Source organism: Schistocerca nitens, chromosome 1, assembly GCF_023898315.1.
Source record: "Schistocerca nitens isolate TAMUIC-IGC-003100 chromosome 1, iqSchNite1.1, whole genome shotgun sequence".
Taxonomy (NCBI): domain Eukaryota; kingdom Metazoa; phylum Arthropoda; class Insecta; order Orthoptera; family Acrididae; genus Schistocerca; species Schistocerca nitens.
This window is the reverse complement of record NC_064614.1, coordinates 932,965,161-932,990,757: the sequence shown is the minus strand read 5'-3', so window position 1 is coordinate 932,990,757 and position 25,597 is coordinate 932,965,161. Positions and strand designations below refer to the sequence as shown.

At 37.1% G+C, this 25,597-nt stretch overlaps 1 protein-coding gene across 5 annotated transcripts in view; it reads left to right on the top strand.

Moving 5' to 3' along the window:
• Nucleotides 1–766: 766 nt before the first annotated feature.
• Nucleotides 767–25,597, top strand: part of LOC126193839 (dipeptidyl peptidase 3) — a 141,970-nt gene continuing 117,139 nt past the window's right edge. The window contains exons 1-4 of one of the 5 annotated variants that reach the window (XM_049932721.1): nt 767–885; nt 18,620–18,794; nt 19,269–19,388; nt 19,487–19,714. In XM_049932721.1, coding sequence (XP_049788678.1) covers nt 18,639–18,794; nt 19,269–19,388; nt 19,487–19,714 — 504 coding nt within the window. In that variant the 5' untranslated portion in view covers nt 767–885; nt 18,620–18,638. Of the gene's footprint in view, nt 922–946; nt 1,215–1,275; nt 1,308–1,556; nt 1,579–18,619; nt 18,795–19,268; nt 19,389–19,486; nt 19,715–25,597 lie in introns of those variants that run through there. The other 4 variants (XM_049932720.1, XM_049932718.1, XM_049932719.1 and 1 more) reach the window with 4 other exon arrangements.

Here is a 25,597-nt window from a genome sequence, read left to right as displayed (position 1 = left end):
GCTGGAAGACGGAGAGAACTGTTTGATGGAGTGGTTTATCAATAGTAAATATGGGCACTTTGACTTAAGGTTTTTGGGAAGGGAGATTGATAGGATGAGATTGGTTTGTTGGTTTAAAAGGGGGGCGGGGGGGGGGGGGGGGAAGCTGCTTGGTCATCGGTCCCTGATGAAATTGGTTATAGGTGTTGCAGGTAGATGGGAAATGTAGGTTTGGGCATAGTTTGTGAAGGTAGTGTTGTTGCAGAGAGGACAGGTGACCGGGTTTCTGCAGTTTTTGGTGAGGTGGTCATTATATTGTAGGCATTGCTGACAGCGGTATATTTATATTATTGTTCTAGTTGATGATTGACTTTCCACAAAATCTTCATAGTTTTCACACAAACGTACAGTAAGAAATCTGGGAAAGTTGGTATCATGCGTAGTTTGCATCATTAATACAAATATAGACTCCTTGTATTTTATGTACCTTTTCTTTACTAAATATAATGGACCCTTTCGCAGAAATTTGTACGCTGTCTTCTGCGGCCTTGAATATTGGTGTTATAAAATGTGATGGAGGCGGATACAAATATTCTCAGTACGCACTGGAATGAACGTGGCAGTGGCAGTGGTCATGACACAGGTTCACACCTACTCATTGTTTTTGCTGCTATTAGACGTGCAGCGGCACTAAAGTGACTTTGTGCACATGTGACACCGAAGAACAAACGACAATGAAATTTACTTAATTCGTATAATCCATGGTTGTCACCACACCCATTAAAAAAAAAAAAAAGGATAATCTTTTCCGCCGTTGAAAATCTTTACCGCCGCTAAATCAAATATGAAGATATCGTCGTAACCGTGCAGATCGATTCACGCTGATCGAGACAGACGCCAAATTCGGTACGAATCTAGCGGTGTTGTGGTTAATGTTGCAAGGTGATGAAATAGAAGGAATTGATTTTATGTTTTGTTGTAATATTATGGTTATTGATGCAGTTAACAAGAATGACAAAGAATTTGATGAGAACATTGTTATACCAACGCTGGTCTAAAAAGTGTATGTTTGCGACCTCATGCACTAAGAAGATACAGGTGTCTCGTTGCAGTTCATTTTCTACTTCTTCGAGAACCGTTTCGATTGGGAAGTTTCATATTGGCGAAAGGCATCGTCCAGAGTTTTATTCCGAACGTAACGGATATAACCAGACTGCTTGTAAAGGTTTGGCGCGGTGGGTTAGCACTGTCTGCTGGTGTTTTGTTGAAGTGAAGAGATACTTATTTTAATTTCTTAGTGTATAGTAGTTTATGGTAGAAATAAGCCGGTGAATATCCGTTTCTATGGCTTTGTCTCAGAGTGTTCGTACTGTCTTCATGTGTCTGTTTTAATTTTTAAATGAGTCCAAGGAGAGTGGAGGTTTCCAAGATCCATGTTGAATAATTCTCTGTGTTACAAGTACTGACAGATGATGTGTTTTATGTTTGTGTTGTCTTCGTATGCATGTTCTTTTTGTCATTGTCTCATGATCAAGATAATAGCAGTTGTAATCGTATTGATGATAACGAAAAAAAGTAATGTCCACAGTTGCTAAATTGGTAATTGTTGACTTTTGTCAATTGCGGTTCCGTCTGAAATAGCGTTACTTAAGTTATCAAGTTTTTCCTTTTTGATTTAAATAGTTCCTGCGTTGTTGCTGGCACGTATACCTAATTCTGTACTATTTGAAATTCCTCTGAAGCCTCGATTAATCTCCCTTTACAGTTGCGATTTTTATTTCATTTTTAGGCAAATAATTTAATTTTCCAAGAGTTTGTTTTTCAGATTCAGCTTCAAACAGAGTTTTGTACTTATTTGTTTACTGAGTGACCAGACTTATTCAGGCACTCATCTGGAACTTAAGTTCTTTCCTGGATCTACCTTGATGATATTCTGCCAGCTCACAAAGTTGTATCAGATTAGGTGTTAAGTTGAAGGCATTCGCCTACTATTTTCGCCAAGTTGTACATAGATAGTGTACTACTGAGGAAATTGTGAACAGTGTCTTTCAGAAATTTATTTAGTGCTTCTGTGCAAATGGACTCTCACTAAATTTTGAGAAACACAGGATATAAAATTGTTTACAGTAAATGGCATAACACCTTTGGTAAATATAGACTTTGAACAGAAATCTGTTGATTAAGGTGGAATATTCAAAATTTCTGGGGTTGTGCACTGATGAGAAACTGAATTGGAAGAAAGTTATTGCAAATTATGGTGATAAACATATCAGTAAGTTAGCCTACTATGCCTATTTTCATTCACTACTTTCATATAGCATCATATTTTGGGATAATTCATCATTCAGAGAAAAAGCATTCTTTGCACAAAAGTGTGTAATCAGAATAATACCTGGAGCCCACCGAAGATTACTTTGTGGGCATTTATTTAAGGAACTGAGGATATTCACAGTATCTTCAAAATATATATATTCACTTATGAAATTTGTTATTAATAACCCAGCCGAATTCAAAAATGATAGCGAAGTGGATAGCTATAACATAGAAGGAAGGACTGTCTTCATTATTCTGGCTTACATTGTATTGTGTTATGAAAACTTATGTTTAATTGAAACATTCGACATCACTATGAAATGTTGTATTCATGATCTGTGGAACAAGTATTAATGTAATGTAACTGACGTGCTCACTTGTCTGACAGACATTTGAGGTATTTATCTGCCTTCCAGATCATGAAAGAATAATGACATTACCAACATCCTTGTCGTACCTGCACTTACTGCCATCGTCAGCAATATGTACTGTACTTCACATAAAACATGAGGTACAGTTCCTATCACTTGTAAATGGGTCATTCCATATCAAATCACCCAATAAAAAATAAATTTTACACCCACCTCCTTAGATTTTCATGAAATTTGGCTCAAATGGTTCTAATACCATCCTGACAACACCTGCAATTTTTTTTTTGCTGTATCTCTTACAGTTTTTTTTTTTTATAAATTTTTAAAGTTTTTATGTTTTGCGTTTTCTGTACCTTGGGAAATGGTCAATTTAATTTGTATTCAAAACTTTAAATTTGCTTATCTTAAAAACTCTTTTAGATAACATCATGAATTTTTGCAGCAAGTTTATTTATTATACGTATTTGAAGATAAAAATGATGCTATTAAAATATATTAATATTTTCTATGAAAAAAAATATATATATGTATTTTATTTTTTATTTATTTTTATTTTTTTTTTTTTAACGGATGTTTTGTTTTATAAGAATTGCAATATCTAGAGTCTCAGACCTGATAGAATGCTCAAATTTGTTTTAATTTACTCTTAAACATATAGGCTACTTGATAAAACAAAAATAATGATGGCTTTTTAACATGTTTATTAATTATAGTAGATTACATTAGAATTATGTACGAAGATAGTTTACTTACGACACTTATGTATAACCCAACTGATTGCTTGAAACATTGAATTTTTTGAGTAATTTTGTCTTTTTAATAAACATTAATGCTGATTCAAACTGTTTTTCCACTTCATCCAAGAGCTTTCAGTTCTTTTGATACAGTCTTTTTTGAAGTAATACATTCTCCCAGTGCTGCTTGATTGAGGTGCGTCTACTACACAGACTATGTGCTCCAAAGGCACTATGCAGGAATCTTCTCTTTCAGGCCAATAAAATGATGCAGCTGGTCCTGAAGGATGTAGAAATAGAATTTCTGCATCTTCTTCATCATTGAATATTGTTTTTACCAGTCCACAGTACCAGTTACCATCATAATTTGCAGCCGCATAGCTATTTACGGATGGTTCAACACGAACCCAATCAGAAGAAGAATGGAAAGAAAAGACTAAGGAGGGTTTTACACTATCTGTAGTCCTTCTAATTTCAAGGTTGTTTGTTGGAAGTGGTTTGAAGTTATGAAAACTTCTAGTTCCAGGAATGGTTCGGGTTGCTGAAAAACGTTTTTCTAGTTTTAACCGTAGCAAATCAGCTTCTTTTTTGTCAATAAAGTGAAAATGAATGTTTTCAATATTTTTTTCACAAAACTTGTACACATCGATTGCTGTCATGATTTGTTCTTCGTCTGAAAGCTGTAGACTGGCTTTCCTTAAAATTCTTTTAATAGTTCCTCCTAGGCCATCACAAATTGACTTCCCATGACTTGTTGCAAAAAAAGAGTGTTGGGCCTTCAAATTAAAGTCTCTCAAGTGTTCAGTCAAGTTTTTAAAACTGTTTCTATTTTTGTACTGCCCAGCACAACTATCTGTAAAGTAGTGAACTGAGTCAATGTCAGTATGATGTAATGACAGCCACTTTGTAATTTCTTTTTGTACAAAGTTAACAAAACCAGTGTCATGTTCTTGGTCGTCACTAATAAAACAGTGGTTGGAAACAAAAACATTGTTTTCCTCATTTCTTAGAAAAACTCCAACTGGGTGTAGAGTACAACCACCTCTATTCCAGTGGTAACTTTGAATCTCATTTTGTATAACAAAGGAATAATTTTCACTGAAATCCATCACAATAATTGCTGTTTTGGGTGGTGGGTCTTCTTTCAATCTTTTAAAGGCTGCTGATTGGGATTTTGCTATAAACGAGTGCGGGGTGAGCTTTTCCAATGACCTAACTAATAAAGAAATGTAGTCTTCAACACTGATAGACTGTTTGATCATTTCTGCCCTGTCTGTGTTAACCCACTGACTGATTACAATTTCTTCTTCTAAATCATAATCTTCACTTAGTTTTTCAGTTAAGTACTCAGTTAGTGCAGTATTTGCAGGACAGCTGTCGCAATGATGTAGCATGCAGTTTTGGTTTTCCGTGTTGCACACAAGCATCTTAATTAGGTCTTTATAAGATTCTTCAATTTTCACAGCATCCAGTAATAATTTAACATTCTGGTGGATACTGCATACACATACAGTGTGTGTGCCTGCAGCACCAGCAAGGATACACCATTTAGGTCTCAAGAAACAAAATTTTGAAAATCCTACTTCTACCTCGGGATTCTCCCATTTGAAAGAATAATAGAGTTCTCTCAAGTTACACAAAATGAGTCTTTTTTGCATGTACACATTTTTTTGAACACTTACTTTGTCTTTTGTTCCAGGTAGCACTCTGGAACTTTCATCCTTTTCATAAAAATCTGTTACAAGTCTTACTGTATTTTCAGAAAGAGTTTTACCTTTTTTTGGACCAGGAGTTTCCAAAATACCCTTTTCAGATTTTAGCTTTCTAGCTTGTCGCACCATGTACTCACTTACATTAAATTCTTTCATCACTTTATTTCGACTCCAAGAATCCGGAGCCAAGGTCAGAATCTGGATTTTTCTAGACCTCCCAACAGATGAAATCTTCTTTCATAAGAGAAATCGTTACATCAAAATCCTTTGCTTTCTCAACCACACTTTTATCTTCTTCGTCATCATCAGAACTTGGTGCATCATATTTTAATGCTTTTGAAACCACCTTTTTTGCAGTCTTTTCAATACTGCTAACCTTCCTTTTAAAATAAGACCCTTTACTTTGTTCTGACAAGCCATGAAGCTTTATCGGTGTTAAACCTAAATAATCAAGAGCAATGTTTGTTTGTACGAGGGATTCATTTCTGGATTCCAATGATTCTAATTCAACCATGACTTCATCATCTGTTTCACTTTCATTGACTTCAACTCTTAATTTTTCCTCACAAAAGTTACGGCATGTTGAGCAAAGCTTTTGTCCAGGTTTTATGCTAATATTTTTTGTCAGTAATTGTTTAGAAAGATCCAAGCCTACACTTCTCAACGATTTTTTGATGGGCTTTTTGTGTTTTTTTTAGTGGGTCTACACATGTTGTTTGATACTTTTCAAAAACATTTAAAAAGTAGTAGCTGTGGTGTGAACATATATTCTTAAATTCACACAGATTAATTCCAGATCGTAAGTGGATCAAATCTTTTTCTTCCTCACTCAATTCTGATACCGGTTGTAACTTTTTTGAAGGTGTGTAGGTTGTTTGGAAACAGTCGGATTTTTTAAATAACCCTACACTACAGGTTTGAATATCTGACATACTGATTTCACTTTTGGTCTGATTACTGTTCTGGTTACTTTTATAGGATATTGGAAAAGAATCTCTGTAAACTAAGTAACAGTACTTAATGAGAGTTCGAATAAACTTAATAAAATACTATCCAAGCACTATTTAACACTGTAATAATTTTTTTACTTCAAAACACAGGAGTAACAATACAAAATCCAAGTGTACATTGTTACTCCAAGAAGACAAAAACTTATTTTCGGTGTCTAAGTCACTTGGTATTTTTTATTTTTAAAATATAATTAATATTATTTTAAAAATTAGATAACTATTAAACAGGTTAAAAAGCCAACATAATTTTTCTTTTATCTAATAGCCTATACAATTAAGAGTATTTTAAAACAAATTTGAGCTTTCTATCAGGTCTGAGACTCTAGATATTGCAGTTTTTGTAAAACTAAACATCCGTTAGCTAAAAAAAAATAAAAAACTTGAAAATTTTTTCATTTGGAAAAATTTAATATATCTTTATGGTAATTTTTTTTTTTAACATTTAGATATAATACACAAACTTATTCCAAAATTTCGTACTGATATCTTGAGTATTCTTTAATATACAAATTTTTTTAGTTATGAGGACACGTTTAAGTTACAGTTTCAGACTGCTGAAACAACGCCAAATCTAAAAACTTGAAAAATTTATAAAAAAAAAAAACTATAAGAGATAGAGCAAAAAAATTGTACAAGTGCTTTCAGGATGATAAAAGAAGTAATTGTACCAAGTTTCATCAAAATCTGACATGGTTGGTGTCAAGGCCTGGGTGACTTGACATGGAATGACCCAAATATGGTGCCAGCTGTAGCTGTTTGTTCTGAACAGACTCTTTGAGAGGATGGTGTTCTCTGGTGAAAGTGTTGAAGGAATGTTGATGTTTTGGCAGTACATTTTCTTTCTTTCATTTAAGATTGTTTAGTCTGTAAAATTGCTTTTGAATTCAACTGAGATGGTCCAGCAGTTCAGTCACATGAGTTACATTTGATAGGAGCATATGTGAAACCCTGTTTCCCCATCCAAGTATAGGTTTTTCACGAGATTCCATATAAATTGAGAATAATGCTTGTATGCCTCCTTTGAAATGGAGTTCAGCTTTAGAGGCTCATTCTTGTGGGAGCTTTTATAGATACAGTTATCAGGCTAAAGTATTCTAATGTTGGATGTAGGTCCTGCATATACCACTTCAGCCCAGGCAGTGTGCATAACTTGTCATTGCAGAATAAGTACATTGTAACTAACATGTTTAATAATAGAAGGGTCTAATGCTTTAATCAGTAATTAAATAAGTTCATGTCTTATCAGGAAAAATTGTGGTTTGTCACGGTGGATTTCTTGGAGAAACAGCACGGACTCACATGAGCAAGGATGGGTGAAGGAAATTGTGCCCTGTTTAAGGAAACCACCCATGGACATTTGTGTGCAATGGTTCAGAAACATCTCTCTTGTTTACATGGGAATTTGTCATAGTGTTGACTGGTTTGTTAGCGAAATGATGTGGATCGAGTCAGTCATTATTTTTTTTAGTCTTACTCAAGGAACTATACCTAACAAAAATGTTTGTTTTATTTATTTATTTGTGCTACCTGTTTTTAGACAAATTTATGCATGGAATAGAAGTTATCCAGGACAGATTGAGTTTAGGTTAGTTCTAAAATTTACTTCGCTACCTGTCAGACATTTTATGTTGTTGAGCAACCAATCAAAACTTTTCATATTGAACTCCAGTGAGCCATTGACAGCTTTAATGATTGATAATGAATGCTGTTTGATCCTCTAGTGTTGTAGATAGGGACATCACTGTTCTTCTCAGCTTGTGATGGGTTATTTGACATTTCAGTAGCAAATGTGTGTTGTGACAGTTCATTTAAAATGGCTAACTCCTTGGAGTACCTACATAATGACTGTGGGTGACCACCACATTATTCTTACTGCCATTTTTGTGCACTCAGTACTTTTTTTAAGTGATGAGTTACCCTAAAAAAATTATTCCATAAGACGTTGTTGAGCGGAAACATATCAGGAGATTGGTTTGTTTGTTTCCAAGACTAGCAGTTATATGAAGAGCAAAAATAGTTGAACTTAATTGTTTGAGAAGCTCAGTAAGATGCTTCTTCCAGTTAAAGTTGCTTTTTGTGGATAAGTGCTCTACCAGCTGAGTTACCCAAGCACAACTCATGAGCTGTCCTGATAGCTTTACTTCCGTCAGTATCTTGTCTCCTACCTCCAAACTTCCCAGAAGGTCTGTGAAACTGAGAGACAAGCTCTCCTGGAAGGAAGGATATTGCAGAGAAATGGCTTAGCCACAGCCTGGAGGATGTTTCACAAGAGAATTTCTGTGAAGTTTGGAAGGTAGGTAGCTCGTGATTTGTGCTTGAGTAGCTCAGTTGGTAGAGTACTTGCCCACAAAAGGCAAAGGTCTCAAGTTCACGTCTCAGTCTGGCACACAGTTCTGTTTAAGTATGTTTCAAAGCAGTTCTTTATAAATCTATCGATTCCATAAAACTTGTTTTTTCTAAGAATGTAATATGATCTACGCTATCAAATGAGTTTGAAAGAGCACAAAAAATTTCAAATTGTGATTTTTATTATTTGATGTTTATAATATTTGATGAGCGAATGTGTTAATTAGCATTCTCAGTTGAGTAACCCTTCTGGAATCCAAACCGTGATATGTTAAGTAAATTGCTTCTACTTGAATGTGAGATTGCTATTGAATATATCACTTTCTCTGGTATTTTATATCATTAAGAAAATTGAATGATTGTGTAAGTCTTTCTTATTGCCTTTCTTGTGAAGAGATTTAACAATTTCATATTTTAATCTGCCGGGAAAAATTCTGTGCCAGTGATTCATTGCATGTATCACTAAGGATTTATTTATCAAGTTGGAAAACTTTTCAGAATTCTGTCTGAAGTTTTGTCGGCACCATATAGAATTTTGCAGTGAAGGATGTCGGTGCCGCATCCAGTACCTTAAAGTTTTGTGGAATGACATTTTTAATAATTCTCTTGCTTTTTCAACTGAACCATTTAATCCTATTTTTGCTGCTACATTTAGAAAGTGGTTGTTGAACAGTTCTGAACGCTTGACGAAATCATAATTTCTGTTGATGAACATATGTTAGCATATTTTTAGAGAGTCTGTGACTGCTGCCTCTGTTATGGTGTATCTTTAACAAGTTACTACCAGTTGTGCCATTTTGGTTCTGTGCAATTTTGTGGAATCATTTATCAACCACAGTGATTTGCTGAGCCCAGTATCCAGAGAAATTGACATAAAAATTTGACACACCCATTTTATTCCTTTATTTTCCTGTATCTTCCAGGCTGGAATTTTTGAACTCATATTTAACCTTCCAATGTATTTATGAGGTACGACAAATAACTGTTTGTTCATTATATCAAACATGGATCGGATAATCTTGCTAGAGGATAATGAACTGGAAATGGTATCGGTTTTTATGCATACCATCAGTGATGATTGTTGGGTTTATGTGCTATTTACACTGAACATTTTCTACAGGCAATCAGTTAAAAGCCTGACAACATGCAGAATGCAGCTTCTAGAATAGATGTATTACTTTTTACTTATTGCAAAACACTAGTAGAATCTGAATTATTGCAAAATTGTGGTGAGTGAGCTTATCTATTAAGACAGTGTTAAAACTAATGACTAATGGAAGCTTCTCTGTTGTGATACAGGTAACTCATTTACACGAATTGCATCATATTTACAATCTGAACACATGTTTTCTCCCCATGTACATTGTCCGTCTGCTGCTGAACATTACCTCAACTAGCACCCATCAGAGTTCAAACCTATGATGTCCTTCCTGCTCACCTTAATCAACCTTAGACTTAAAAGTGGCCATCCTTTGAGGAGCAGACGTACGAACACATCAAGGGTACACCCATGGGAACCAGTATTGCTTCTTCCTATGTCAGGCTTTCCAGGGATCCTTAAGCCTTCAGCCTTTGGTTTAGTTTAGGTATAGTGATGACATCTTTGCCATAAGATCTCATGGTGAGGCTAACTGTTGAAATTTTTGGAATCTCTAAGTACATTCTCCCAATTAAATTTCATACAGTTATCTGTGATCTGCTGTACCCATTAAACCCACAAACAAACAACAGTATATACATTTGAACAGTAGCCATCTTTTTCATGTCAGATGTTCCGTCCCATACAGATTGGTATTAGAGACAAATATTTTTGTTCGGATGCAGAATCTTTCTGTACTTCAAGAAACCACCATTGTCTCAGCTTTCACAGTACATACTTATCCAACCAGCCTATTGTGGGCTTGAACATATTAATCGTCAGATACTTCGTCAAGGTTATGTCTTCCTAAAATTATGCACTGAAACGAGGCTCATTCTGTCTGACATTTTGTCAGCCACACACCTAGAACGTCTTTCATCCTTCCCCTCCCCCATATCCAAATCTCCACAATATCTTGGTCAGACCCTATGCTCCTTCTGCACCCATTTTGATAGCCTATGGTTCCTACTTTCGTTGCCGTACCAACTGTAAAACTTGCATGTTGCACTCTCCTACCACCCTGTACAGCAGCTCTGTAACTGGCAAAACATGTACTATCAAAGGCCACCTACTAAACGACACATGCCATGTACAAGCTGGTATGTAAAAAGTGTTTGGTCTCCTATGTAAGTATGACAACCACAAAGTTATCATTTAGGAAGAAAGAGCATAGACAGAGATTGTAAACTGTTACCACACAATATCCTGTTGGAGCACGCTCTAAATTATGACATTCATGACCAGTTTCTCAAAATTCCATAGGTGGGAACTGGCGTTACAATATGTGATTGGTTCTCACCACCCACTTGCCCGAAATTTATGTTAATTTTTATTGTCTCAGCTTTTCTTACCAATAATCATTCCTTTCCTTCATTCCCTTAAATCTTTCTGCGTCTTTTGTTTTCTGACCTGTCTATTTTTCTTTGCCCTGTCACCTGTCCAGCATGGATAATGCACTTGGCTTCCCACTCTTACTGACTCTTGTATGATGATTTTATTGCAACCACCATCTTGCTTTTTACCCTGCCTTCTACCTATAGGTTCTCAGATTCTTAACCCATTTCTGCGTGAATTAATTTGCACTTCTGAATTTTGCAAATCTGATATTTATTTGTTCATTGTCATTAATGAAACGTGCATCAAGAAGCTAAACAAAAAAGTAATTGATAATTTAAGCAAAAGAGGGTATAGCATATGTCATGCTTGCCAGATCATACATTTTAAGTGAAATACATGACAGTAAATAAAATAAAGCAGTGTACGTCATTTACATCATGTTTAGGCAATAGAATTCATTTTCTGTGATATGGTACAAAGTACTCTGTGCGCAAACCATCACCACATTTGCAGCACATTGTTCTTTGCAGTGCAGCATCTTCTTTTTTCTGTGGCACCATAACTATCAGATTTTTTCCCTCCATCCCCCTCATTGTGATGTCATGCAGGGCGACCAGGACTTCTAGGGATTGTTGCATTGGAAGTCAGGTGGACATTTCACAATGTAGTGCCGAAATCGTGGTTGTGGCATATTCATACCTGTCTTTCTGTAGAGAAGTCACAAACTACGTACAGACACTTCCATGAGCTACTGTCAGTGCCATCTTCTGATGCTCACTCTGTGTGACACTGTACTTTCATCCCTTCAGTCAGTTCCACCCATGTTTTTGTTGTATTCTCCAATAAAATGTGGTCATGGTAAAACATTTCTTTTTTTTCTCTTGTCTTGAATATTGGCTCACAGAGCTCACTGGTAATAACCATTCCACTTACCCTTTTGCTCTTGTAATCAAATTCCTTTTGGACATTCTTTAGGCAGACAGTTCTCACGAATAGCACCAGTAGGATCATAACTTCATTCTTTTAGGTGAACCAACAATGTTGGTGATGTAAACAGATTATCAAAATAAAACCTTTGGGGAAGATTTATACTTTTGTCAGAAGTGAATCAATCATTTGAACTAGAGATGCAGCAGATTTTCCAAATGCTGTCTCATACGTTTTGTTCCTTTATGGATCAGTTCCTTCATATATTTCAAAATGCACTAGGTAACCCATGTTTGTGTTTACGCACCATGATTTGTACCCAGATCTAATGGATTTACGTTTCTGAAATTATTTGCATCCATGTCTGCAAAAATACTTAATCATGCTCTTATCACAATCCAAATCTTGCTCCGGCTAAATGTGGGGAGAAAACACTTTTCGTAACATATCTGTTAATGGCTGAAGCTTACACATTTTATTGTTTACATTGATTTGTGTGTTATCACATGAGTGAATGAAACTTGTAATTGTTTCAAATCTGTCTCCTCTTGTCATATTGTGTACCATTTCATTTCCCATGTCCAATCCTGAATCTCAGAAACATCTTGTGCTAGACAGAGGATTAAAGCCCGCAAGAATTAGAATTCCTTGAAAATCATTTACCTCTTCATGTGTTATTTCTTGAATAAAGCGTGTTTTGTAGATTCAGTGCTGAAAAACTGAATTGTTTGAACATTCCAAAACAGTTCAAAGCACTGAACTGGAGACAAGCTTCTGTATTTACTGCGCTCAATCTCAGGAAATAAAGCATTGTCACTTTGCAGACTCTCCCTTCTCCAATCTCTTATTATGTAGTTTTTGTGATCTGTAGCTTTTCTGTTTTATCTGAAATGACATTTCCTGATGCATCATCATGAGAGCAGTCAGTCTCAGGTTCACTACCTAATCTGTTGTTGTTGGTCAATACCACTTCTGTACCAGCATGATTTTGCCTAGGCCCAAGATTATGTATTTTTGCACCCCGCCCTTCTTCACCAGAATCTTCATCTGACTCTATGTTAGCTTTAGGAGGCTCAGTAAATGCATCACATCTCAAGAATAGCCAGGATTTCATGCACAGACAGGCTTCTGAGAAAGAAGGAAGCATTATACTGACTGTTCTGCCTAGCATAATGTATGTGCAACCCTCTATTAAAAACTGGATTTGGAACCATAATGATGAATTACATTTGTGGCTAACGTTTATTATAAATTTCGGTGCCTTTAACATTATAATTAAGTGAAAGTTTTAAAAAGTGTGTGGTACAGTTTGTCAGAAAATAGTACTTACTTCTTATTCCAAAAAATAATCTTATTCAGGAAAAGTCTTCAGTAAATGAATAATCAGACACTGTCATCTTCCTACTTTCTCTTCTTAAATATCAACAAAATAGCTTCCTCAACTGAGAGACGTACAACAGTAGGCATTCCAAATGCATGCATTGTTGCCAGCAAGAGAAAACAGTGGTTGAATGTTACATGGCATATATCACATTAGGCAGAAACGGTTTAGGCACCAAAAATCAGTCTTTCCTTCTCACCCCATCCAGTAAGTCTTTCCCGGACCCAGGATTGTGGATAACTTTTCCGTAACTCTCCCCATTTCGTAATCATCATCCCCCTTCCTTTCCCTTCAAATTTTCTGTAATCTCTAAAAGCTTGCACATTTCCATATCTTTTACAAACATTTTCTCCTGCCATTGTTTGGTGACGAGATTCTATTTACATACCCATATTATATTTTCAAAAATGAACAGATTGTTTTGTGTCTTCCATTCATTGCTGCAGTTGGCAGTATCATACTAATGTTTACCAACTTCTTTTAATTCTTGGGCCTTTAACAGTGTAAAGTATGTATTAGGAAATTGAGGTAGGCCCTATATAGAATCTGCTGGAAGGCATACATTGATTTCTCACATGATATCTTATGTAACAGGTGATCTGTGTTTCAAAGGAGTTAGGAATATGACCCAGGATACTTCAGCGGACCAACATCAAGGAAATCGGCATGTAATTTTACACTTTATTTTGCCTTCTCATACGTAGGGTAACCTGCACTGTTTTTCACTTATTTAAAATTGTTTGCTGTGCGAGAGATTAATAGTAAATGTGACCTTAGAAAGGGGCCACTGCCACTAAATACTCTTTGCCAAATCAGACCTGAATTCGAGCATGATCTGATGTTTTGTTGTTTCGAATAACATGTGGTTTATTTCTGTGTCACCCCTTGGAGAGTTTGAATGATGGTTGAATGTTGTAACCCTGTATGATCTTCCTGTGAGAATGATTTAGTCTTTGAATACAATATTTAGTACAAAAACTGTCCTTTTCCCGTCTGCCTAATTTTGCACCAGACAGGTTAAGTGACTGAACAGAAGCTTTTGACCCACATAGTGTTTAATATAGGACCAAAACTGTCTAGGTTTTTAGAATAATCTTGGGTTGGTGTATGATGCTTATACATAACTGTCCCCAGTGACATATTAATTTCTTCTAACTGTCTATATTTCTTCACCATTGTCTTAGTTGAGAGTGCAACACTCTCTGCTACCTCAGTATTTTCTAGAAGTGATTATAAAACCAGGGAGGGTGTCCCCTGTTCTAAACAACTGAAAAAGTACATTCTTACCCAGGCTGTTATGCATGTCTAAGCTTCACCCATTCTTTCTCTATATCCGACGAGTTGGTTTCGGAAGGAGGATGCTGACGACTCCTTACCTCTTCTGCTAAATATGAAAACTATTCAAGCTTTCTTGATAGATTTATTATCTGTAGTAACCATTAATGTAAAATTGTGGTTGCTAATCCTTGTCTTTCATTAATTGCACTGCCAGTAGTCTGGTATGTTTGCAACGTTGATCGTTAAAATATTTTCTGTTACATGTGAGTGGTTGAACTAATTAAAAGAATGTCATGGAGAAAGTATTCAAAATTACTTTGCAAGGTTGCCAATGTGTCTCGAACTTCAGCTTGTTCTTGATACTTTAAAGGCTCCTACTACTATTTTATGATCTGGTTACTTCTGTGAAACAAAGCTTTTACTTATTGTTGTAGAACTTTTCAGCTGATGAAAGCATCTGATGCCTAATTTGAGGATGTGTTGGCCAATCAATTAGTGCCAAATAAATTTGTTGTCAGACAGAATTATAACATTGTTAGATGTATTTATTATTTATTTATTTATTGCAGTGACACACCCTTTTCCAGATAATACAATGTATCTTTTTGATACTCATACATCTTGTTAGATGTTTCAGGACATTCTGCTTTGTGTTTCATCTATCTCTGTTGCAATTATGATTTGGATGCAAAAAGCTTTCCTGAGTCCTTGATATGATTGCTTCAACAGTTGATATTTCAGTATCTCTACTTTCTTGGAAATGTTTTGTTCTAGGTGCATGGATTGATGTGCGGCCGTTAGTGGACTCAGAAATTTCTTTGTACCTAAAAATAAAATACCATGTGCTTCCCACATGTACTATGCTACCCTGGTATCTGCTTTCATTGAGTAGCACAGGTGACATATTAAAAGGAGTCCTTCTGTTAGCCACATCATATCACTGGTCTAGAAATCTACAGTGAAACCTGTTGCAGAATTGACGAGACTATTGTTGAGACCGTTCACCTGGCTCGAAACCATAATGCCCAAGTCAGTTCTGGGTACGATACTGCAGATGGAAAGCAGTCCATGCACTTTGCACGACTGAGGTGGCACAGTGGTAAGACACGGGATTTATATTCAGGAGAATGGTAGTACAAGTTACTTTCTGGCCATCCTTATTTAAATCTTTCGTGATATCAATAAATCACTTAAGGCAAATGCTGGGATGGTTCCTTTGAAAATGGCCAAATTCCTCCCCATTCTTTCGCCACTCCGAGCTTGTGCTTTGTCTCTACTGAACTCATCGTTGACAGGACATTAATACTTAATTTTCATTCCTTTTGTGTGCAGCCTTGGCCACTTCTAGCAGCTCCTTATAGGAATTGAGGTCAGCCTCAGAAAAGTTAATTCTTATATAAACACTGACAAGTGCAGTTAAACAGTTTGCATGACAATTAAAAACCTGTACATATATTTTCATGGACTTAGCTGAACCAGTTGAGCCATTCACACTTCATGGACTGACTCAAAGCTTCAACTTGCCACAAGAACTTTTATCAAGTGATTGGTTGTTGTTGTATTTAATATAGTATTACTCCATTTGAATGTTGCTATTATTTTTTTAACCCAAAACTTACCAGCATTTTGTATTTAACATACCGGTGTAAACATTTGTAGTCAACAACTGTTTCTTGTAAATGATTGATATTTATTGAGTGGCAGCAGATCAATAAGCAAATAGAAAAAAAAATTGTACTTTACTGTGAGAACATAGATATGCAGCTGCATGGTAAAAGGTATTTTTATATCTTTGTTGTGCTGTAATTTATTTTGTCCATCTTCAGTTCATTGTAATTTCATTTTAGTGTACTCTCGTGTGCAGATATCTGTTTTGATATTTCCGTTTGCATGCTATGTTTGTTTTGGTTTAACTTCTGTTTTATTTGATGCAGTAGGAGGAGGGAGCCAGAGGTAATAGAATTATGAGAGTCTGATAGGCATTGAAGGAGAAAGATAATCTACAGAGTGTGGAAGGATGATGCTGAAGGAATGACTTAATGTTTCCTCCTCTCTTAAGGGCTTGCATGTTTCTAAGCTTACACAAATTGAGCAAGAATTTCAGAACCGAGAGGAAGCCTTGCTCGTGCCAGAGACTAAAACAAGTAAAAGCTACGTGCAGTATTTGACGCAGTAATGTCTGGAGGCTAGAACAAGCAAACACCATAAGTTACTACAGTTGTTGGAACAAAGTTCATACAGGTGAAATATGTGCACACAGAAAGGGGGGAAGAGGTGTCAGGACAAAGGCAGACTTGAGTGGCGGTGAAGGGAGCCAGCATAATCGGACAAGAGAAACTCATTTCTGGTCACACTTGGTGGTAAAAGAATGTCAAAGTGGTCAGGAATGAAATGGTAATGTCATACCTGGCACTCGCTAAACTCCACTGCACTGATAAACACTTTGCTGTACTTAGTAATTCAGGTCCCAATATCAGTGAGGCAAACCAGGCGTCTAGAATCAGACTTTGCTGAACCACAACAAAAATCCTTTGAAGAAGCGCAGTTCGAGAAAGGGGTGCAGGATGTGCAGCAGAACCCATCTCATTTGCTGGACTGTGAGAAAACATTGAAATTGGATACAGGCATGGAACCCTGCTATTAACACAAACTCCATTGAAGCATTGCAGCTAACAAAATAAGCCATGTGGCATTGTGTGAGGTGAGCTGCCGAGAGTGCTGCCAGGAGATGTTACTTCATCAGAGCAGGAGCAGAGCCTGCGCAAACAATAGTTGGGGCGCATGGCTCCCAGAAAGCATGACGGTCAAAGATCTACCTGTGACGGAAGAGACCAGCATGGGGGTGTTGGAGAAATACAATGAAACATTGGAGCTTGGCTGAACCCTCTCCTCCCTCAGCACAGCACATTGAGAGTGAAACACTGGCACAAACATAGCAGAGGGAGGCTTGAAGCTGATTAAGGATACCTGCTGGGGTTCGTCTGAATTGTAGCTGGGCGGGGCCATGTGGTGGCGTAGGATGGTGCCATCTGTTAGGTACCGCAAGGTACACGGTGTCTGGTGTTATTGTGCAGACCGACCATGTGTGACATTGTGGCAGTGGCCGTGCCGAGGATGCACAAAGCAGCCAGTATGGGTTGTGGATCTCATGTAAAGGAGCACATGCGTGGGTTGCCATTGCTGTGTCTGTACAAGTGCTCTAGTCTCTAGTGAGGGGATGTCGTGGGCAGCACATTTGTGTGGTGCTGGGAGCACATAAAATAGTGTCACTGCTCCAGTGGTGTGAGCATTAGTGGCAGAGGGGGCAGCGTTGGCTGGTGGTGTGTTGGATGCAACAGTAGAAGCAGTGGCGATCAGTGGCGTATTGGAAACAACGTCAGGGTTGGCATCGGCCCGTGTTGTGTTGGAGGCAGTGTTGGTGGCATTGTGACTGGGGGCTATGCTAAGTGGAGGCAACTCTACTTAGACAGTGCTGTGCTCGTTGGCTGTTGGTGGTGGTGGAGGGGGGGAAGGGGGGGGGGACAGTGGCGGCAGTTCCTTCAAAACAAACATAGGCTGGCTGGCTGGAGTGTGTCTGTGGAGACAGTTGTTGTAAACTTGTTCAGATGGATGGAGGAGATTCTTGTCCCTGTGTTGCAGTGCCAGGTGCAGGCCTGGGTACTGTAAGCAAAGCAGTGGTTGGTATGCTCCATCCAAAGCATGACTTGAGTGCATCCTGCAGGGTCGCAGTGAATGAAGGTGCCATGCTAGAGGTGATGCTGTTGAGGAATTGGTCACAACTGGACCATGAAACCTTATCCTGTGCCAGCATGCCTCGATCTGTCAGCACATACACACTCCCTTTACTGACTTCCCTCCCACACAGCACTCGTTTGCGCATGTACACCTGTGTTCTGATTGGAAGGAGGGTTCTTTTAATTTTCAGTTTGCTCATCTGGATTTTATACGAAAACCTTCTGTAAAAATTCTCTCCTTATCTGTCAAAATTATGAGCCCTTAATACAGAAAAATTGAACTTGAAATAGGGGCAATAATTGATCTTGCATGAAATGTTCAATAATATTATTAAAATGTAATCTTATTTTGTTGCAGATATTCTACGTGTGAGGCAATGAGTGACAGAAAACATTTCATTCTTCCAAATGACCAGCCAGTAGTTGAACTAGACTGCACATCTGCCTTCAAAGACCTAACAGAAAATGAGAAGTTGTATGCTCACTTCTTAAGCCAGGCATCATGGAATGGAGGTCTAATTGTTTTGTTACAGGTAGGGCAACATGTTTCAAGATATATTTATAGAATAAATTAATCTGGAAAATATTGTGGCTGTGTTTGTGATGTTTTGAGGAAGTTTGTGATTGGGGTCAGAAGTTCCTGAGTGAAAAAAAAAAGGGTGTGGGTTCTTCTATTTGAGCCCTTCTTGCTCAGTGTGCATATGTATTCACCCAACTTATGTGTGGAATTGGTGTTTTTAATAAAAATTATAGGTACTTTAACACCTTTAATTTGCTAGCATAAATCAGGAATTCTGAAATGGGTCCATCCTACTTTGAAAGTGGACTCTAATTAATTTCTGTTGATTTCTAAATATATTAAGCTTTATAATACATGGATGTAAATTGTGAAATGCATTTGTCAAGGCACATTCAATTGTTCTAATGTGCATATTAGAGAATATGTTGACAAAATTCTATAAGAGTAGTTGTTTTAAATGAGTTAAGTATTGAGCTTATGATTTCAGACTTCACCGGAATCACCCCTAATATTCATACTTCTCCACAAGTTATTTTTGGGACAGCCATTAACAGAACTACGAAAAGTAGCAATGGGTGAAGGAGGTCTGACTGAGGAAGAATATAAGGTAAATGGTGCCTTTTTAAAAATTTGTAGTGTAAACAGTCTAAAAAATATTTTGTCCATTATAAGTAACAAATACTTTATGTATTTCTGTATTTTCAGGCATTTTTGGTTTATTCGTGTGGTATTTTTACCAACAGTGGTAATTATAGAGGTTTTGGTGACAGCAAGATAATTCCAAATTTGCCTGTTGAGAAATTTGAGCAAGTGGTAAAACTAAGTGAAGCATATAGAAGAGAACCAAAAGTCTTGCAGAATCTGTGGGACAGGTGTAAAGACAGTATATATTCCTTGACTGAGAAAGAGAAATCTCTTGGTTTTGCTGATAAGGTACGGTATTATTGTACACAGTTATGAGTTGCATGTCAGCTAATTTTGATCAAGAAACAAAGAACTGTATTTATTGAGGAAGGGGCAGAGTGAGAGGGGGGGGGCAAGAAATTGCAGCAGTCAGAGACGGCAGAATACAACGTAGAATTTTGAATTTTAACTCTGTTTCTACTTTCATCAGATAATACAAAAAACAGGTACAGAGGGAAGATATAACAGAAAGCACAAATCAGTTTGATTAAATAAGGGTTGTGGATGACTTAGACACAATTTTTGTGTCTTGGTCACATTTTATTATTTCTGATCATGCATTTTGGCAAGCAGCCATCCTCAAATCAAAATCTTAGAAAATCAGCACAAAATATTTCATCAAGTAGTACATGATAATACCAAATATAAGCACTTATAATTCATACGGTTGTCTACTACTTGATGAAATATATTGTATTTCAGTCATTTTCGTTTACCCCTATTCTTTTCCCTTCCTTCTGAAGCCACTGGCACCAAAAGCTTGGCTGAATATAACTATAATTTGTGTTCTTCATTTTTTATTATATTGTCTGGTTTTGCGTGTTTACCAATTTTGTGGAGAGAAATTTGTAAACTTTATGAATAACACAAAAATTTCTTTTGTAGAATATAAGAAAACTGCTATCTTCTTAATGTGATAAAAGATACACAAAAAGAGAGTATGAAAGTAAGGTACAACCTTAGGTGTAAAACCTGGCTGCCGGTCAGGCGCTGCAGAGACTGTTAGTCATTCACTTTAGGCAGCCACCCCTCAGAGTTCTAAGTCTGGCCATATGCACGATTTGGTAACACTGTACGATGAGGGAGTGCCAGGAAAAATTGTCGTCTTCTTCTCAGTTCGTGACAGTGCCTATTAGCTGGTGATTAGTGGTAAACATCATACGATATAGACACAAAGCCATGAGTTGGTCCACTCTTTCCTCTATTTTTTAAATTGCTTTTCGGCTGTCTGCTAAAGTTTTCAGTCTGATGGAACTTCAAAGATAATTCGCTTTACTTTTTAACTCAGCAGTAATACAAAAACTTCCAGAAACAATTCGCCAAAGCAATTTCATAGCTACATAAAGTTCAGAACAGTCCACACTTTGAGAGTTTCCTCACTATTGTGACCATCAGCTACTGACTACAAGCTGTCTCATGTCAGGTGCAGTCCAACCAGGTGACCGTGGCATAGTGCTGTGGATGTGTTTATCATCAATGATTTTCTTATGTGATGTTCTAGTGTTTATTTTGCAGTTACACATTAGATTTAGCATACTTATGAACATTGTTTAAATGTTGTAAAATACTTGGATGTGGAAAAAGGACTAACATTTACAACATATTGCTTGCTTTGGTTTAATACAGCGGTGAAGGCAGTGGAGGCAGCTCAAACTTTTGTATTGTGTTTGTGGAGTGCAGTGTTACGTGGCTTTATGCTTAATTACAGACTTACTATTTTATCACTTGATTTGTTTTCACCACATAACGCCCGCTGTTTACGTCCTTCGTTGCTGAGCGATGTATCACTTTTCGTTCTGACGCCGCAATTCTTCCTTTGCTATATCTTTACTACTTTTTATCTATATAAATGATGAACTATTGGTTTTGCCGTTTAACAACTTTTTAATAACTGTGGAAGTATTACAGGCCTCGGGTCCCATCTAATGTGTCACCCGCCTATATGTTTTACATGAACCTTTCAAGACTCGATCGATCAGTTTACAAAGAGAAAGCAGAATATCTCTTCCTTTGACGTTGTCAAACAACGACCTAGGAAGCTCAACGCCCTCGCAGCCCAGGCTCTTCCATGGCTCGCGGTACTTTGCAGCATTCGTTTTATTCCTTGTCCACTTGCCACTACGTCAAACTTTCATGGTGATCGTTGGGCAACGTCTTCCACATTCTCGGCAACCTAAATAAACTTTCTTCCCACAGTATTTCTGAAAACCCGAAAACAAACTTAAAGAAAATAATAATAATAATAATAATAATAATAATAATAATAATAATAATAATAATAACTGTTCTTACAATTACTCGTATAGGTCTTGGTCGATTTGATTGAGGGGTGGGACAGGCCTAAGCCTTGTGACACCACAGGAGATAGTGCTTTTGTGCAAAACATGTCAGAAAAGGATTTTTTGCTTGAGGAGTGTTCTGGAACAAATAATTTTCCACTTTCAGGACATCTCAATAACTGAAATATTTGATGAACTGAGACTATTATGTCAGAACCTGTAGATTTCTACTGGCATTGGATTGGTAAAAAAACCTGAGCAGTGTCAGATTGTTTTAGATAATGAAAAAGAATATATTGTTGATGATTAATTTGTATCTGATGTTCACTCTTGTGTTCAGTAAATTAATAGAAAACACTACAACATATTCACTGTAGCAATACAATTAAATGCAGGGTGTATCAAAAAGAATCATCTGATTAAAACAAAAAACTATTATTTGAGATATGTGCGTGAACAATGTACTGTTGGAAGGAGCAAACTCTCAAGTTTTACATGGTTTCTGCTAGATAGCAGCAGTGTGCACCCACTTCAGTTCTGGTAAAAATGATGTCAGGTCCACAGAAAGCATTTTGTATTCTACATTTTGCGCAGTGCAGGTCAGTAACAACTGTGCAGCATGACTTTTGTACTAGGTATGGTGTGGATCCTCTTACAGCACAGAGCATTAGACAATGGAATGACCAATTCCGAGAAACAGATTGTTTGTGTAAATGCAAATTGCAGGGCCATCCCCAAGTGTCTGACACAGACATTGAACCATCTGCCATAGTTTCACAAGGAGTCCGCAGAAATTCGTTTGCCATGCAGCTCGACAGGTCAACATGCCCCAGATGTCCGTCTGGTATGTGTTGTGTTAGCGTTTACATCTGAAATTATACAAAATTCAGCTACTGCAAGCTCTATGTGAAGGTGACAAACAACAATGTGTAGAGTTCTGTAATTTCGTTCTTGGCAAGATGGACGATAACAGTTTTCTTCCATGCTTAGTATTTAGTGACGAGGCAAAATTCCATTTAAATGGAAAGGTGAAACACCATAATGTGAGAACATGGGGTATGGAACAACTGCATTAAGTTGTAAAACATGAGAGGGACTCTCTAAAATTTAATGTTTTGTGCAGTTTCATGGGAAAAGGCGTATGGTCCATTTTTCTTTGCTGAGAACACTGTTACAAGAAGCACATCTCTCAATATGCTGGAGAACTTTCTTTCCCCATTGTTGGAGACTGATTCGAACAACTTCATTTACCAACAGGATGGGGCACTGTCACACTGATATCTGGAAGTGCAGTAATTTTCAAATCAAAGGATTACTATGTGATAGATCGGTCACACTGGACCAAATGATTCAGCCTTACATTACTGGCCTTGAAGGTCACCAGAGATGACTATATGTGATTATTTCTTGTGGGGGCTTATAAAAGACTCTGTTTATGTGTGTCTGTTACCAACAACAGTGAATGAATGCGACATCACATAACAGCGGCTGTGGTAGCTGTAAGTCAAGACATTCTCGCTGCAATGTGGGAAGAATATGAATGCTGCATTGACATGTGCAATGCATCTCAAGGGGTGCATATTGAATAGCTGTGAAAAGGTATGAAAAAAACTTTGAGTTTCCTGCTCATCAACAAACAAAATTCATTGTATATGCTGCTTAATTTCAGAAATATAGACTTTCAAATTGGATGATTCTTCTTGATACACCCTGTACTATGTACCACTTACAACCTTCGGCAAAAGCCTATTTTAATAAAATAAAGTATCTGTAACACAAACATATCTACATCATCGTGAATTAGTAAGATATTACTGAATTTAGGCTTTGATATGGTCTGTGTTTACTTGCTGTCCTGTGTTGTTGCTGAGATGTTGTTAGTCTCATGGTGAGAATATTATATGCTGCAGCATAGTATGTTTTGTTCACATTGTTCTTATTTCTGTTGTTTTCATTTTGTTGTTTAATTTGATTAGTTGATTTTTTTGCCCCTTTCCATCTGCCAGTATCTGTGGGTCAGATAGACATTTTGCTCAAGATTTCAAGCCTCCAGCTGTATTTTCCTGGGGTGAGCTTGCTTTAAAGTTCTGCATTTTCATGCAGGGCAGGTTTATACAATATCTTCTCTTCAGGTCCTATGTGAGTTCAGAAGAGGTGGAGTAATGAGTAGGTGTTGATAGATTTTTGATGAATAAGGTTCTTAAATAGACATCCTCAAGTTCTTTACCCTCATAAAAATCAGCAGATATTAAAGTTTTCTAAAGAAATTTCATCTGCCATTGCTCCAACAAAAGGCTTGTGCTTAGCCTGAATTTTCGTTTGCTGGAGTCTGCACTCGCCTTTGAAATAAATTAAGCCCAGACGAATTTCAAGACAGTCATATAAATTTTAAATTTGTTAGAATATCATAAAACTTTTGCTCCTTATTTATGTAGAAAGCTGTTTGTTGGGTAGAATTTTTGTACTCTGTTTTGAACATTTTATGCACGGGACTTGTAATTAAGACAACCATATGTCCATACTGTGATACCATGTGGCTTGCCGTATTATTGATATGGATGAGAAATAATTAGGGACCGGAAAATGCAGCATCTGTTATTTGTAAAATTTGCAGCATTTTTTGCAAAATTAGTATCGATTTTTGTCAAAATTCACATCTAATTTTTTAATAATTGATTAGATGCATAAATTAAAAGGTTGTCATTCTACATGAGTGAAGACAAAGCAAATCTTAGTTCTTTGAAACTGATTGTTAAAAAAAAAAGTCCTGATAGGGAACTTTTTGATGCAAGTGTTTGCTTTTCCAAAACCTTGAACACCTTTTTCTTCCGAAATGACCTTTTCTTCATTTGTCTGTTTTAAAAAATGATTGCTTTGTTGAAAAGCAGCAGCATTTTACCATCAGTGAACTGGCTGTGTCTCCAACATAAGATGTTTCTGGATATTATCTGTCTCTTCCCACCCAATTCAATGATTACAAAATCAGAAGACTATTAATTTAAATCTTACGTGGGTATTCATGGCTGTGCAACGCATGCTTGACAACGCCACAGATAGAACTGACAAGGCATTTAGCTTACAGGTAGAACCGAACATACGGTAACTCTTACTTTAATGTCCACCTGCTTAGCTGGGTGGTAACATGCTCGCCTCCCATGCAAGCTGGCCCGGGTTCGATTCCCGGCCAGGTTGGAGATTTTCTCTGCTCAGGGACTGGGTGTTGTGCTGTCCTCATCATTTCATCCTCATCACAGGTGCGCAAGTTACCCAATGTGGCGTCGACTGAAATAAGACTTGCACTCGGCGGCCGAACTTTCCCGGGTGGGGTCTCCCAGCCAATGATGCCATACGCTTATTTCATTTCATATTTTAATGTTAGGGGAAGAATTTTGGCACATGTTAACAGATTTTGTTTTCTAATCACTATAGTGCAGAGTGTTGTCACTATACAGTGTAGTGACAGCTGGCTACGAGCATTAAAAAAATTAGAATTTTGAATGCCAGTGGGGAGAGGAGCAGCCTAAGACAGAAGTGACACATTGTTGCAGAGATCACAGATTTCTTCCGATGTTGTAAATGTTGTAATCAAAATCTGTGATGGACCAGGATTAGTCATGTCGCATATTTCAAAATAATAAAAGAAAACAAGAAGCAATGCACAACACAAAGCAGTTGGGGACGGCTATCATGCAATTGCTTGTTGAGATGAGTATTGTTTAATGGCGTAGTTCATGCCCGACCTCTATCAGTATTTGATGCAACCATAATTCAAAACATCTATCTACTTTGCCACATTAAAAGTATCCGCATTATACAATCATTTGAGTTTTAGGCATTTCTTTGTTATAACATG